This window comes from Liolophura sinensis, chromosome 11, assembly GCF_032854445.1.
Source record: "Liolophura sinensis isolate JHLJ2023 chromosome 11, CUHK_Ljap_v2, whole genome shotgun sequence".
NCBI lineage: Eukaryota > Metazoa > Mollusca > Polyplacophora > Chitonida > Chitonidae > Liolophura > Liolophura sinensis.
In genome coordinates, this window is record NC_088305.1 from 21,008,252 (window position 1) to 21,026,177 (window position 17,926).

The 17,926-nt window shown below is 39.2% G+C and overlaps 1 protein-coding gene across 1 annotated transcript in view; it reads right to left on the minus strand.

The window, feature by feature from the left end:
* LOC135478176 (SWI/SNF-related matrix-associated actin-dependent regulator of chromatin subfamily D member 1-like) overlaps positions 1-17,926 on the minus strand; it is a 41,890-nt gene that overhangs the window by 8,448 nt on the left and 15,516 nt on the right. The window contains exons 3-8 of the mRNA XM_064758447.1: positions 5,821-5,938; positions 4,906-4,948; positions 4,093-4,215; positions 2,932-2,994; positions 1,733-1,792; positions 132-398 (exon numbers count right to left, since the gene is read on the minus strand). Coding sequence (XP_064614517.1) covers positions 132-398; positions 1,733-1,792; positions 2,932-2,994; positions 4,093-4,215; positions 4,906-4,948; positions 5,821-5,938 — 674 coding nt within the window. The remainder of the gene's footprint in view (positions 1-131; positions 399-1,732; positions 1,793-2,931; positions 2,995-4,092; positions 4,216-4,905; positions 4,949-5,820; positions 5,939-17,926) is intronic.

The following is a 17,926-nucleotide window of genomic DNA, read 5'->3' on the forward strand; positions in this document are numbered from 1 at the left end:
CAACTTCCTCTTTTAAAGTCTAAGGTGTGAGTCGACCCAGGACTGACCCTGGATCTACCGCTCACGAAGCAAACGCTCTACGAACCGTGCTATCAGGGGCGCTTAACTCCATCAAAGCAATTGACTATTACACTGAGTTGTCTTCTCCTAGACAACATCCTCATTGAGGTATGCTGATTTAGGTCAGGGCAATAACTGAGTACTGTTTCCCAGTCTTCTAGTAATTCTCTCTGTTTTTTAACAGGCAAAGAGTTTTGTCTGATACGAGTTTCTCTCACCTCCACCAAGTGGTTGTCTGGACCGTACAAATCTTTATCCAACTCAATCACCAGACTCTTGAAGAACGAAGAGAATTTACGCTTCATTTTAGAGTTGTCATTCATCTTTGCAACCAGAGGCTGGAAAATCACAAAAGAGAAAAAAAATATGCATTAAAACGCCACAATGCTGCAAAATGAAAGAGGAGAATTTAAGCTTCATTTTACTGAGTTGTTATTTATCTTTGCAACCAGAGCCTGGAAAAATCACAAAAGGAAAACAAAAACTTGCAAATGCTACAATGCTGCAAAATAAAGGAGGAGAATTTACACTTCATTTTAGCATCTTCATCTAATCAAGCCAGTGATGTCCGACATCATCTACCTTCCCTTATTGAGCTATTCTAACTCTTCAAAGGTCTCAACTTTCCTTCATAAATATGCATGATTTGTTGTCCAATCAGATTCCACCTTAGTTATTGACACTGATAGGAGTTCAAAACAACATGGGATGTGGTGTAATGAAAAGTACATGTGTGAAGTGTAGGGAATAAATTTATTTCACACGTAGAAGTGTTAGTGCAAAAAATATTCCCCTGCACATTGACGACTTAAGGGTTGTACGGGGTCAGTCATTTTGAGGCAAAATATGCTTGAAAGAAATTAGTGGCTAAACAACCACATAGGCTATATCAATCGACTGTTTCGCTATCACCAATAGGCCTGCTGTTTGATAGCAGTGACTTCCTGCTGCCTGATAAAACACAGTGACTTTTCGCGGCCTGATAGCACAGTGACTTTCTGCTGCCTGTTGGCTTGAATACAAGCACATCAATTAACATTCATAGCATTGTTTATTGCCGTTGTATAATGTTGTGTCAAGGAAAAAATCGGATCCAAACGTACATGCATTTACTTCAAAACAAGGAAATACACTTTTATAAGAGATGATTGGCCACAAATGTCAAAGCAAAAGTACGAGGACTGTAAGGCCATTAGCTGTCAAAAGAGTAGGATTATGAAGACTTTCATAAGTACAGTAAAGCAAGGCTGATTATGAATCCTATGGCCCAGTATCAACCTTGCTGGAACAAAGATGCATTTTAGACTTGTTATTCATCTTTGCAACCAGATGCTAGAAAATCACAAAAGAAAAAGAAACGCTAAAACACTACAATGCCGCAAAATAAAGGACGGGAATCTAGGCTTCATTTTAGAGTTTAGAGTTTCATCTTTGCAAACAAAGGTCGAAAATTCACAGAAACTAACTCATTAAAGCCCTAGAATGTTGCAACATGTGAATCTACTAGTCTTTTGCCGTCTTACTGTATTGTTACCTCTTGGGAGAAACTTACGTTAGAAGTAACATTGGAAGAAACAGCCAAGCAATGAGCCAATGATGGGTCCACAAATACCTGAATGAAGACACAATGTCGGACAGGCATCTGGCTAGAGGTGGAGGAAAATATACTTACATCTTCTAAAAGTCTTCCTTCTACACGTAACTCCCACGATGCAACAGTCTCCTCCCCATCCTGTAAATCAAAGCCAAATGTGAACATGTCTGTGAAACTAGCAATAATACATAATGTGTGCTTCTTGACTGATACACAGGCACTACTGTTTGCCACGAGTCCTCCATCCTGTTCAGCTGTACAACTTTTATGACCTCAAGTAATCGCATGTTCAACTGATGCATATCACTGATTATCCCAAAATAAAAAAATAATGATGCTTTTCACTGGACAACATCAGTCACATGGGTGACATGTATATTCTTGTATCCTGCAACCGAAGTCATATGCGTCTTCTGACTAGGTTATCTCCCTGTTTGTATAAACAATGGTCACATCACTTTAGTGATTCACCTCTACATTGGTCTTCAGAACTGAAATGATGGGTCTTTTGCAGGATAAATTCGGCACATGGTTACTCAGTTATAGGAGACAGATGTACTTGGGGTCAGTAAGCCTCATATCTGGGGTTACTTTTAATTTGAGGGTTGCTAATACCACACATTTTCGTATCCTGTAACTCAACAGCCTTCTACTATAATTCAAACTTTTCACATGTCTGCAAGGTGTTTATTCAAGCATATTCCGAAGGCATTATTCTGTGTTGACTAATAAAATTATGCCTTTTGTTAAGCCCTGAAACTGGTCACTCCAACCAATGTTGTGTTGTCTCCAAAATCAAGTTAAAATGTTCATAAACTGCACTGAAAAGTTGATCTTTCATATGTGAAAATGGTCGAGGAACTAGGGTAACTAAATAATATGACCTTATATGTGCCTTATTATTCAGTTTCAGAAAAAATAAAAATGATATAATAATATAATATTATATATTTTCATTTATTAAAAAAATATTGGTTGCTGCCCAGACCTTCCCACGTGCGACCAGAGAGGAAGCCAGCATGAGCTGGACTTGAACTCACAGCGACTTCATTGGTGAGAGACCCCTGGGTCATTACGCTGCCCTAGCGAATGGTCTATTCTGCCATTGTCTTTATTAAACTAGATGATGTTCCATGTGAATTTTACAAGAAAAGTAATATTTTGGGCACGAAATTGATAATTAGTAATTACCATTATTTGTGATCTTGACAAAAAGGTCACAACTGAAACAATAAATTACCAGGGGCTGCAACCAAACCTCCACAAAATTCTATTACCTCATTATCCATTCTGGCAGGGTAAAAGGTGTTGGAAATGAATATCCTCAGTTTCCTCTTTTGCTGAAATGATAAGCAAATAAAACTTCAATAATATTTGTATCATTTATTTATTTATCTGATTAGTATCTAATCTGTCTCCAACATTTTTTCCCCTTATACAACCGCAAGTGGAGTAAACCTTTTATCATTGCTAGAAACCTGACAAACTCCTTAAAGCCGCAGCCAAAACAGTGAGAGCTCGTTTCGAGCATACAACCTTATTGGTCAGGCCTCAGCGCTTTACCCATCTTAGGACAGAACATTCATTTATTTGAGTGTTGCCTAGCGCCAAGAACTCAAGAATTCTTCACATATACAATGGAGGTCAGTACTATGGGTGGAAAAAACTGAAGTGTCTGTTGTAAACCACCAACATCTGGCAAATTACTGATGAACTTTTTCAAGATATGTGCACCATATTGGCGGAAGACATGCTCTTTTAAGGAACATTTGACTGCAATCAGCATACAAGCATTATTTAACCCCTTACCCTCACAAGAGGACTCACAAAGAGTGAGGGCCATAGAATCTACAAATTCCTGTCCTGGGCTGGGTTTGAACCCATACCTCGTATGTCCTAGTGACTCACTGGCAAAGCACCTTTAAAAACAAAAATCTCACTATCCTCTCAATATGTACAACTACTTGTACATCAGTGACCACACAAGGATTTCAGGGCTCCACACTCTTGTCAGAGCAGATCAGTTAATAACAGGATTCCCACACTTGTGAAGATTTCAAATTTACACCCATTTCATGAGTTTTCCAAGTTCAAATTCACATTCCTCAGGCTACCTCAAAAACATGTTCAACACTTATACAAGCTTACAACAATATAAAATGACCTCAATTACATGCAGATATAGAGTAATCACACAAACGATGGAGGACAATATCCCCCTATAGATTACTATACACAGCATCCCAGGTTGATTTCTGTAGTCTCCATTTCAAAGGCTTTTCCTGGAACCAACAACACAACCCACTGACTTTTCATTCTTTTCAAGGCCTGGAATTTAAGTTTCTTTCAAATTCCATGCTTTTCAAGGTTTTTCGTGAAACTGTATGAACTATGTTAAAGACATTTACACGATCACTGGGTGTGTTTTATAATGGTACCTTCTGCGGTCGTTTTAAGGCCTCTTGGATATCCAGTCTTTTCCTCATGATGGTTGAATCCAGTTTCCTCTCAAACGCCAGAAGGTCCATGTATGCCTGCGACTCTGGCACCAAGTCGCGCACCTGAAGCCACAAATTACATGAACACCTCATATATGTATTTACATATTTGATTGTAGCCTAACGTAATACACAAGAGTTTTTCTGTTACTGGCTGTGGGTCACTTTTGTGGGTGGAGGAAACTGTTGACCTGGGAAAACAACCGTTGACCATCTACAGGTTGCCGACACACCTTCCCACATACAATTGGAGAGGAAGCCAGCACCACCTGGACTTTAACTCACAGCGACTGCAAGGTGAGAGGGACCTGAGTGATTGTACTGCACTAGCATACTGACAACTGGGCCACAAAGGCCCCCCTCCAGTTGATGGTATCACCTGACAAGACCCTGTATGTAGGTACAGAGAACACGTATACAGCTACATACACTGCTGCTAACCTTGTCAGATCACATAATCCAAACGTACACTGTACTTTATAGGCCACCATTGAAAATTCTCTACTGGACGCAACCGGCCCCTTTTAGAGGGTCATTTTTCTTTCAATCTGGCTAATTAAAAAATGCAAAGATTTTAAATAAATTAACATGAAGAGCAAGAAAAATAAAAAAAGGGCAATCAAACTTTCAATGAAGACTTTGGATTACGGTAAATGACTTAAAATTTAATCCATGACTAATGTAAATAGCCTAAAATGAACATATTTTAAATGATGGCCTTTTATCTCTCTGACATGTCTGATAAATACTCACTCTCTGAGGTAATATTTTGTCCGCAATTTTCTTCTTTTTCTTCCTGTAATTGAGAGACACATGAATACAAGACGAAACAAGAGGCATCTGTCAATAACGTGTTCTCAAAATCCTTACAACATTTAATAAATTCTTGGTCTTTCCAAAGGCCGTGACCATCTAAACAAATTCCTATTTCATCATCATTAGGGATAACAATCTCTGGATATAGCACAGATTCTAGTTCTGAAATACTTCACATCTACACCACTTTCAAACATCTACAGAACTGGCCTGGAATGAATGAATGATTACGGCTATCTTCAAGATGTATTTTTGTAGTACCATCTTGTAATGTTCGACTTGTAGTGTTTGACAAAATTCGTCTGTAACATGGTCGCACGGGACTTGTCTCGGATATTGCGTTTTTCTGGTCCAGTTCCGTTGCTAAGGATTGGCGTTTTTGTTAGCATGTTTGTCATGAGGAGTCCTTTACTGTAATCTACATGAGGTGTAATTTCACTTCAGATCTTGACAGAGTAAGAAATAAATTGCTCGGTTTCAGCAAAGGATACACCAGACTGCTTTTCTCGGTACAGGTATCATCATGGTTGTTGACAAGCTTTGACTGGTGGAAACAACAAGGAGTAGTGGAAACAACTGAAGTGATTTGATTGGCCTGCGCATGTGATTTTTAGCATGAAAATAGAGCTTTTTCTATTTCTTTCGACTACCTCACAACTCGTTGAATGTGACAAATGTTGAAACGATTCGGGTGTTCTGCCGGTTCGACTCGGTTGTATGCTACAAGTTGGTACTACAAATCGCACCGTGAGAATCAGCCTTTATGGCTTTATGGCTTAACACGATATCAGCCATATTGGGTGGGGGTGGGGGGGAGGGTGGTGTAGATGTACATGTTTAGAACTGACTTACGGTTTACTCATGCCCTGGCTGTGATGTGGGGGTCTCATGTCCCCTGAGCGCTTCCTGTCCATTGGGGACTGCATGCCTGGGTGAGGGGGCATTCCTGGGGGCATAGGGCGAGGCATGCCTGAAAACACACCAGGTACACATCTCACACTTAAATCTGTATAAACTTTATATCCTTGGTAATAATGGGCTGTTGGAGCTGCCACCTACATTTGGCCCCACAGATAAATGTATAAAACAAATCCAAGTTACTGATTCACAAACTGAAGTACATTTATGTGTGAAGCCACACTGGACAAATCTTCTCTCAATGTTATATAGCTGTACATGTACATGGAGATATCCATCAACCAATGTATCACTTCAAGTCCATGAAGAAAACGTTCCTAGGAAAAACTGTGATGAGACAGGCAAAAACGTTATCAGACTTACTTACATGTCAACATACACATATTAGTGTAAAGCAAACAGGACCACTGAAAATTCAGGCACTATACAAAAGAATGATACCAATGTCTTCATGTGTCATATTGGTGTACTAGCTAATGATATCATATATGAACTTCATGTAAGGCCACATTAATTATCGCCATATGAGCACTGTGCAAGGCGCTCCCAAAAATTCTATCCGAGGATGGGAATAGCAGGTTTTCATTAACAATTAATCTGTGGAATAAATGTAAAACAACTTAAAATACCCCAACAGAACCTAAAGAGATGATGACAGCTAATAAAGGCATCAATGTTTCCCATGGTACCAGGGAGCCAATATCGAATATGCCTAATATCCACAAGGAAAGGAAGTCAATACTATATGGAAAGTCTTCTTTTATGTCAATACACTCTCTGACTGTACATATATACATGCGCAAAAATGGCCTCAACCATGTCAACCAGAACAATCAACAGAATAATAGAAATAGAACAACAGAATAATAGGGCTAGAACTAAAACAGTCAACAGAATAATAGAACTAGATTATACAACAGATTATAGGACTAGAACAATTAACATAATAGGACTAGAACAATCAACAGAATAATAGAACTAGAACAATCAACATAATAATAGGACTAGAACAATCAACAGAATAACAGAACTAGAACAATCAACAGAATAATAGGACTAGAACAATCAACAGAATAACAGGGCTAGAACTAGAACAGTCAACAAAATAATAGACTATAACAATCAACAGATTATAGGACTAGCACTATAACAATCAACAGAATGTAGGACTAGCAATAGAACAATCAACAGAATATAGGACTAGCAATAGAACAATCAACAGAATAATAGGGCAATGCTATCTACAACATACGCCTACAGACAGACATGCATACACACAATCTAAACTAGTTCAAAGGCTCATTTGGCAAGGCATGGAATGGACAATCAGCTTCAGATGGTAAAAACTTTGCTGGATATACAGAAAAGGCCAGAACAGGCCGATTAAAACACAATGACATGGGTAACCTTGATTTACCTGTACAAGTAATAGGTGAATTCAATGTTAATAAAAAAATATTTAAGACATTTTTAAAGCTGGAAAAGGACATATCAAATATATAAATTACCATGGCAACCTATGTCTATGTATACAGCATGTGTGTCATTAAGACCATTACATCTGACATATCATAAAGTCGTCATGTTTGTAAAATGAAGAGGTGGTCATGTACCAAGCTTTTAGATGTGGGGCTGTGAAAATCTTAAATTTGTTTTGGCATCAGTGATGTCACACTCATATATTTTTCTAACAGTTTGTTTCAAGAGTCCCTCAGTGCATTATAGCTCTCTCTAAGTATAAGTAAGCATTCTGAATAGAGAGGTCAGCTGTATAAAAGAGTATTAAAGTTAAGCCAGGCTTAAATGCTATAAATGGCACTTATTCAGTCTGAACTAAAGTTAATACTGGGCTTGTGTTCTAATACACTTTTGAATTACAGGGCCCAGACATCTAGCATTCTCACTAATGCATGTTAATGTCACAAAAAACAAGATTTCTTTCTTTATTTATTTGACTGGTGTTTTACGTCGTACATGTACTCAAGAGTATTTCACTTATACGATGGCGGCCAGCATTATGGTGGAAGGAAACCGGTCAGAGCCCGGGCAAAAACCCACAACCATTCTCAGGTTGCTGGCAAATCTAAAAATCAAGAAATGACATCACTGGTTACAATATACATTTCTTGTCCAAATTAGAGCAGATCACCAAGACTGAAATGCATTTGAATACTTGAAATAAATAAATAAAAAACTATTTTCCCGGGAAGTGACATCAACAGTATGTAATCCTATATTTTTTTTTCTTGGTCTGAACATAGAGAATGATTGTACATGTACCTGTAGCTATAAACTCTGACATCAGTCTTAATCACTGTATAATAGCCTAAACCAGGGGAGCAATTAGAGTATGTACATGTACTTGTTACATGCACAAACCACCAACTTGCAGTTTAACCTCATACGATGACGAAGGTGTCCTTAGAGTGCATGTACGTGCAATTTGCCTCCTTGTTGCAGGACGGACTTCCACCGCTCTTTCATCTAGTGCTGCTTCACTGAGACGACTTTCCGAAGGCAAGCAAGCCACCCCACCCCGCCCCAGCCAGTGTACTGATAGGGGTCACAGTTGTTGCACTATCCCCTTAATGCTGAGCCCCAAGCGAGGAAGCTACAACTTCCTTTTTTGAAGTCTTTAGTGTGACCCGACCCAGTATTAACCCTGGATCTACCGCTCCCGAAGCGGACACTCTACCCACTGTTCTATCAGGGCCGGTATCATATTATGATCCTCATTGTAGTCACTGTACATGCATACGTGTACAAGTGCTTATTAAGGAGCAGCACACTCGTTTCACAAAAAATATGTGTACATGTGTGAATAAAGAGTACGAATTTAACAGAGAAATTGGATCAAATGGCACTAGTGTCCATATAAAAGGAGGCAGCTACGGTAAAAGAACAGAAAGATCGAAAACCTTGACATGCCATTTATTCATGTAACATTGTCTCCATCGCCACTGATTTACTTGTCTCTCAAAAAGCAAGACTTGCACCATTGCTATTACATTTAATAGTGTATGTAATATTAACTCTCGACTCACTTCCTCTCTTCCTGTCCCTGGTGCCTCCCACTTCGCCCCCACAAATTTGCAAGGAGTAAAACTAAAAACTTACTTAAACAGTCACCGGTACAAATTCTGTCCCTGACAAAGCACCAGGATACAGTCAGGCGATCTTGTCCCATATTCTGTGTTTTTGTCAAATAGATTACTTCCCTTTTCATGGATTATCCCCCCTTGATGGTAGGTATCAGTTCATGCTTCAGATGATGGAAAATAAATAGCATCACAGTGATCAACTGTGACTAATGTGCTTGTAAAATTTCTTGTGTGGTTAGAGTAACTACTTTTATAGCGCTTTGCTTCATCGCATTGAGAAAGTGATCAAGTAAATGGCAATATTTCTCATGGTGCCATTTGCTCTAATACTGAAATAATGGACAGATACCTACTGTCAAGGGATAAGTTAAGGATTTTTTTTTTTTTTTTTTTTTGATTGGTGTTTTACGCCGTACTCAAGAATATTTCACTTATACAACGGCGGCCAGTATTATGGTAGGTGGAAACCGGGCACAGCCCGGGGGAAACCCACGACCATCCGCAGGTTGCTGGCAGACCTTCCCACTTACGGCCGGAGAGGAAGCCAGCATGAGCTGGACTTGAACTCACAGCGACCGCATTGGTGAGAGGCTCCTGGGTCATTACGCTGCGCTAGCGCGCTAACCGACTGAGCCACGGAGGCCCCGATAAGTTAAGGAAACGAAAAGGGTAGTAACCTATGTATAACAAAAATGGATAATCTTGGTGACCGATATAACTTTCTAATGTTGCAATTCTTCATATTTATTATTTAAGGTAAAAAATCTGAAATTTCTTCACTTTTAGAGGCAAAAAAATGCCATAAAATATTTCTTTAAGAGCTGAAACATATGATTTTTCTATCAGGCTTTCAAACAGCATATTAGCTTCGAAGCAAATCAGAAAAAAATGCTTTTTAAGATCAACAGGCAGAGCCCTTTTCATCAGGCCAACTTAGTCATGATTGAAACTTTAAGCCATTTATAATATCCGTGAGTGGCCAGGTACATGGTTAAGAAAATCCATGCACTCTTGAGTAAACTGCAAGGCGTTTGCCAGGCTCATATACCTGAAAAAGCCCTGACTATAAATGCCAAATGCAGCCAAAATAGCCACAGATGGGCTTGAACCCGTGACCTCAACTGTCGAAAGAGAATCACTCTACAAATAAATAGACTAGCAAAGGACCCCCTCTTTTAATTTGGTGACTTGAACGAAGATTGGTCATGAATTTGCCACAGTAGTTTCACACCATATCTATCATTCCTAGCCATGTCCGGTTGTTGACAGCAGTGCGACATTGTATGACTGGTTGCGGCTGAACATCACCTTGGCAATATTCCAGCCATAGCGTGCCGAGTGCAACATTGAAGAGTTCACAAACACTTGATGCTCATCTAATGAACTATCATAGGCATCAGCATCACAAAGGCTACCTTTCAGTTTAGCCAGTGCATCGCTAAAACTGTGCTCTGTGCGAAGCAGAAACAGTACAGAGGCCTGCTCCCTAATCATGTTATCTCCACAATGTTGCTGTAGCTCACTAAGAATGAAACATCTCCCATTCGCTCACCTGAAAAAAACACTGGGGGTGTGGGGGATAATTAGAAAGCGGGGCTTCTCTACTGTTTCTGCTTCACACCAAGCACAGCTTTAACGATGTGGGCATACACTTCCAGTTTGGAGCTTTGCAGTATTTGCGACAACAGTAAGCACGTTAGTCCAGTAGCCCTTGGAGAAGTTGCATCTAGATGCTCACACTGAATACTTTACCTGCCCCTTTATCCCCACCCCCTACCCTTACCTGCAACCACAGGACAAAAGCTGGATACAGGCACTACACATAGGTGTATTGATTTAGCATGAACAGTCAGGCCAGGCGTAATCTATTGACAAAGCAGGGCGCATGCCGCCGGCACACACTGACTGCCACAGCACAAACTTCTGGCACAGAGTGATGTGTGTTTATACTTACTTGGAGTTTCTTTGGACTTACTGCTTGCTAAAACAATGTAGTACAATATATACATGTACATGTAAATTATAGACAAAATATAGACAATGTTGAAGAACAAGACAGATGTACAGACGTATGAATATGTATATGTACATATATAAGATATAAATAACAGGTGAAATTACTTTATATTAAAATGCTCACTGACTGTAAAATATCAATGATGAGTTGGCATACACAAAATAAAAAGATCTGCCACAAACGTGTTGATCTACTGAGGAGAAAAAGTGTAAAATAAAAAAAATCAGGAAACATCAGCAGATAAACCATTAAAAACAATACATCTTGAAACTATTCCCCATGTGCATAAATAAGCCTTCTGAGCCAACAGCTAGGATTGTAAATTTGCACAACAAAATTAGATATATATATAGTCAATGAGTTTGGATAAGAGCTGTTTACCCTGACATCCGGGCAAATGTACGATTTTGATCTAATTTATTTGATTGGTGTTTTATGCCGCACTCAAGAATATCTGACCTATACAACTGCGGCCAGCACTATGGTGGGATTTTTTTTTTTTTTTTTTTTTTTTTTTTTTTTTTTTTTTTTTTGATTGGTGTTTTACGCCGTACTCAAGAATATTTCACTTATACGACGGCGGCCAGCATTATGGTGGGTGGAAACCGGGCAGAGCCCGGCGGAAACCCACGACCATCCGCAGGTTGCTGGCAGACCTTCCCACGTACGGCCGGAGAGGAAGCCAGCATGAGCTGGTCTTGAACTCACAGCGACCGCATTGGTGAGAGGCTTCTGGGTCACTACGCTGCGCTAGCGCGCTAACCGACTGAGCCACGGAGGCCCCCACTATGGTGGGAGAAAATCGGGTAGATCCCCCTGAGAAACTCTGCAGGTTGCTGAAGACCTTCCCACGTACGGCTGGGGAAGAAGCCAGCCTGAGCTCAACTTGAACTCACAGCAACCGCATTGGTGAGAGGCTCCTGGGTCACCGCGCCGTGCTGGCATGCTAAACCACCTCGGCCACGGAGTGTAAGCTTTTGAAAAGTTTGGAAAGATCACATCTGATGCGGATTTAGACACAATTTTGAATATGACCTTGAACATGTGATAAACAGAACTACTGGAAATTGCGTGCAATTTTCACTGACGATCAGTGATGCTGTTACATTTCCATAATCCCTGGCATGTCGGATTGAAAAAATTTTCAGAACTTCAAGACGTCCACATCGTTTCTGTAGAGCACCACAGTACCAATAGTGTTTCATCTATAATGTACATATATTTGGTTGGTTTAAGTCAAAAACTAATTCAATTCAAATTTTCAATTACAAACACACCTGTACAGCAGACATTCGTCTCAGGAGTTCTATTAAAGGGAGACAACACCATCAGATCAGGAATGTAATAATCCTCCCTTTATACACAAGCCGTAAGTAGTCACCCCACCCAAGGATTTGGTCATTCATGAATATTCATGAATATTATGAACATATTTGTAGTTGCAGGCATTTGAATGAATGGAGAATGGTTGTGTTTACCAAGAGGTTACACAAAATCAGTTTCACGAGCAGGGGATACGAAAATCAGGGGATACGAGCAGGTCGCCATGCACGTGAAACATGGTCATGGGTCTAATGTCATTTACATTTATGCCAAAAATATAATTTTATTGTTAAAATGCATGTTATACTTTATCAAGAGCCAAGTTTATACATGTAAATACAGACTAGGTGTTAGAAGGTAGATCTCATCAATTTAGGTCATGTCATGCCTTGTAGCACCTTGTGGTTATTAATGTATTGTATCACACCCTTTCATACATTAACTTCACTGTGCCACTCAGAATACTGTTTGTGTCATGTCATGCCCAGCAGCACCTTGTGGTAATTAATGTATTGTATCACACCCTTTGATACATTAACTTCACTGTGCCACTCAGAATACTGTTTGTGTCATGTCATGCCCAGCAGCACCCTGTGGACCTTGTGGTTATTAATGTATTGTATCACACCCTTTGATACATTAACTTCACTGTGCCACTCAGAATACCGTTTGTGTCAAGTCATGCCCAGTAGCACCTTGTGGTAATTAATGTATTGTATCACACCCTTTCATACATTAACTTCACTGTGCCACTCAGAATACTGTTTGTGTCATGTCATGCCCAGTAGCACCCAGTGGACCTTGTGGTTATTAATGTATTGTATCACACACTTTGATACATTAACTTCACTGTGCCACTCAGAATACTGTTTGTGTCATGTCATGCCCAGTAGCACCTTGTGGTAATTAATGTATTGTATCACACCCTTTCATACATTAACTTCACTGTGCCACTCAGAATACTGTTTGTATCATGTCATGCCCAGCAGCACCCTGTGGACCTTGTGGTTATTAATGTATTGTATGACACCCTTTCATACATTAACTTCACTGTGCCACTCAGAATACTGTTTGTGTCATGTCATGCCCAGCAGCACCTTGTGGTAATTAATGTATTGTATCACACCCTTTGATACATTAACTTCACTGTGCCACTCAGAATACTGTTTGTGTCATGTCATGCCCAGCAGCACCTTGTGGTAATTAATGTATTGTATCACACCCTTTGATACATTAACTTCACTGTGCCACTCAGAATACTGTTTGTGTCATGTCATGCCCAGTAGCACCTTGTGGTTATTAATGTATTGTATCACACCCTTTCATACATTAACTTCACTGTGCCACTCAGAATACTGTTTGTGTCATGTCATGCCCAGAAGCACCTTGTGGTAATTAATGTATTGTATCACACCCTTTCATACATTAACTTCACTGTGCCACTCAGAATACTGTTTGTGTCATGTCATGCCCAGTAGCACCTTGTGGTAATTAATGTATTGTATCACACCCTTTCATACATTAACTTCACTGTGCCACTCAGAATACTGTTTGTGTCATGTCATGCCCAGCAGCACCCTGTGGACCTTGTGGTTATTAATGTATTGTATCACACCCTTTGATACATTAACTTCACTGTGCCACTCAGAATACTGTTTGTGTCATGTCATGCCCAGCAGCACCTTGTGGTAATTAATGTATTGTATCACACCCTTTGATACATTAACTTCACTGTGCCACTCAGAATACTGTTTGTGTCATGTCATGCCCAGTAGCACCTTGTGGTTATTAATGTATTGTATCACACCCTTTGATACATTAACTTCACTGTGCCACTCAGAATACTATTTGTGTCATGTCATGCCCAGCAGCACCTTGTGGTAATTAATGTATTGTATCACACCCTTTGATACATTAACTTCACTGTGCCACTCAGAATACTATTTGTGTCATGTCATGCCCAGTAGCACCTTGTGGTTATTAATGTATTGTATCACACCCTTTCATACATTAACTTCACTGTGCCACTCAGAATACTGTTTGTGTCATGTTATGCCCAGTAGCACCTTGTGGTTATTAATGTATTGTATCACACCCTTTGATACATTAACTTCACTGTGCCACTCAGAATACTGTTTGTGTCATGTCATGCCCAGCAGCACCCTGTGGACCTTGTGGTTATTAATGTATTGTATCACACCCTTTCATACATTAACTTCACTGTGCCACTCAGAATACTATTTGTGTCATGTCATGCCTTGTAGCACCCTGTGGTAATTAATGTATTGTATCACACCCTTTGATACATTAACTTCAATGTGCCACTCAGAATACTGTTTGTGTCATGTCATGCCCAGCAGCACCCTGTGGACCTTGTGGTTATTAATGTATTGTATGACACCCTTTGATACATTAACTTCAATGTGCCACTCAGAATATTGTTTTTCCATGTAACAGAATTAGCCTCTCATGTCATTACTGCGTAACAAATGATCACATCTATATTACATCCCGTATAATAAAATCGATGAATGTAACAAAGTCCGAGCATGGTATTACTTCCAAATGTTATAAAATAATGACATGCTTTATACTACAATGTACAGAGTGCGTCATCGTTTCAAGCCACACTAAAACATGAATGCAAACAATACAAGGATCAATGTATCATAGTTACACTGCAAAACTGAACAGGCAATTAATATTGACATTCTATTACATACAGATTAAATAGTCAAAAAATAGGACAGAAATTAATAATAAATATCAGAAAGGAACAGACAAATTTCAGCAAACCTAAAAAGAAAAAAAAAAAAAAAAAAAGAAAAATGCGCCACAAGTGCATGAAAGTGTTGCTGAGAAATACAGTCAGTCTGCAATAAATAAATAAAAAATTGCTTATATAACAGAGATGCATACAGGCATGGCAAAACAGTTAAGTACATGCATACCTCTGCTTTTCTATAAACACATGTAAACAATATAAATACATATATGTAAAATAGTTGCATCGATTAATGATTTCCCAGATACCTACATGTATATATCATCTCAACAGCACACTGACGTCCCTTGTTTGAGTCTTGTCAACTATTCTGGGCACAGGAGCCCAGGAGACATTTTTAGATTTTTGCACTTAACAGAGGTCATAATCAACTTCAAGATGGCTCAATGTTGAGTTCAAGCTCAATGACAAAATGTCACCAATCAATGGGACCTGTGCCCTTTGAGATCTGCTGGTCTATTTATCAGCTGGTTCTTCATTTAAAAAAAGGAAGTATGATCAAACTATTGTAGCAGTTATTTTGATCAAAAAGTACACACATATTTTTAGATCATTTTTCATTATCATGTTTATCAATGTAGGTACAACAACTGATAAAACTGATCAGGTTAAATGTTGATACTGGTAAATCACAGACCTCTCAGTCACCAGTGCTTGGTTTATAAAGTTGTCTTGAAGTTGAACCAAAATTACGCAAGCCTTAGAACAGCGGACCAGTATTAATTTCAAGCCATGCACATTAAAGGACAAGACAGCACCTGACTAAAACATATTCCAGTCGAAAGCTGGATTCTCAAGCTTTCTAAAAAGTGTCATATTACATCATATTATTTTAATGAGATTTCATCAAATAACATGTAGAGCAAAATGACAATACTTGACAAATCGTTGGCGTAAATCGAGGCAGACATCTTGAGAATTTGATCCAGTCAAACACGTTATCAGCCTAAGCTGTGACGTAGCCTATACCCATTCACTCCACGAAGTGACATATGACAACACAGAACTACTGCATATAAGACATCATTTTAAGAGCGTTTATAATGATGTAGTTATGTATAGCCGTAAAGCCATTTTACTCGGTGTTGTGGGACAAGGCTGTATCATTTACGGACCGCCACAGACGTAAAATTAGCTGACTTACAATTTAGCCGTGTAATATTCAACGAGGGTATCACAAATTATATCAGACAGTTGCGTACCATCTCGGACCAACCCGCACTCATCTCTACAGCAGACCATAGGCCTACTCAGACCCGCTGTTCAGATTATACAAATACATTTTTTGTCCTTCGTTTTACCATTTAGTCAGCAGTTTCTGAATAACAAACATCAGAGTTAGTGAAAAAATTCATCAGGGATGCTGAAGGTTGATGGGAACAAGAAGACAGCATCTTATAGGACAATGCTTCAAATTAATTAAATCTTATGACATAATTTTTTTGCTCAAAGTTTATAAGAATTGAAGAACTTAAACTTTGCTCCTTTATCTTTGTTGCATACAAAGGATGATTTTCTTCTGGTTTCTTTTATAAAATACAGTAAAATTATTTTGAAACGCTGTGTTCAAGCCGATGTGTTTTCTCTGGTGTTTTCTATATCACTAAAACGAAGTATAAGATTCAGTGCCAGTTGAATGCCTCAGCCTCATGTACCATCCTAATCAGCCTCATGTACCATCCTAATCAGCCTCATGTACCATCCTAATCAGCCTCAGTGGTGCTTAGATTTGTTTCCATTAGTTTCACAACTGAGCATTAATCTGGTTGTACAACAATTTTATTGTAATTCCCCTCTGGGGGGCCACGAACTGAACCACGAATACCCCGGCTCTGCATCTACAGGCTACTTAAACTGTAAATAATATAGCAGGTTTACTGTATCAACAGTATGTTCAAACAGTTGGAGAAATATCCTTCCAAAATGGCCAATTTTCAAAGAAGTTATTTATCACTTGGACCTTCATCGCCGAAGTCCTCATCTTTTATCTACTACTGCATTGACCAGCAGTACAGAAAATAACAAGAGTAAACGTGATGTCACATTCATGTCGATAATAGAGATGCGCTGAAGCTGTGCCCAGATGAAGCTTCGTTAAACTTTTACTGGGTTGAAAAAAAATTTAAAAAATATTTAATGCCAGTTTAAGATACTTTGAATGGTAGTCTTTCAGTGGACATACATGTATACATTAGTCAGGTGCTGTCGATCACTTTAATGCTGAGTGGCAAAAAAACAAAATGATCAAGTCACTGTTTTAAATTCAGTGCTTTCCTTTATACCTTGTACCAACCACTATTTATGAACTTGCACGAGCAGATACAAACACTGCACCAAGAGACGTCACTGTGTTGTCTTACTTCAGGGACTCCGCACTGCGCAGAATGACAGGCACTCACTGTCTATCAGCCATGAACTACGCTGTACACGTACATGTATTTCAGCAGGCAGAGTTCCAATGTAGCAGATGTCCAAATAGCAGGCCACTACGGCTACATCTAAAGGCGTGACACATGTCTGGAAAGTAAAACTACAGTGTAGCCTTAGCTATAATGCCACGCTGATCCCATCAGGTTAGCAAATCGCCTCATAAGTCTCAGCATCTAAATTTACACGGGAAATTTTAGTCCAATAAAATCTGCTTTTAAGAATATACTTTGTGTTTCTAGTTTTAATATTATTAATACAAAAGAGGACTTTAAAATTTGTTGGTGTGTACCTCTTGTCGCTATCAGCTAGGGTTCTCCGCCAGACTACCGATTTTGTGTGTGCTTCATGACAGTTATTTGATTACAGAACACTGACCACGAAGTT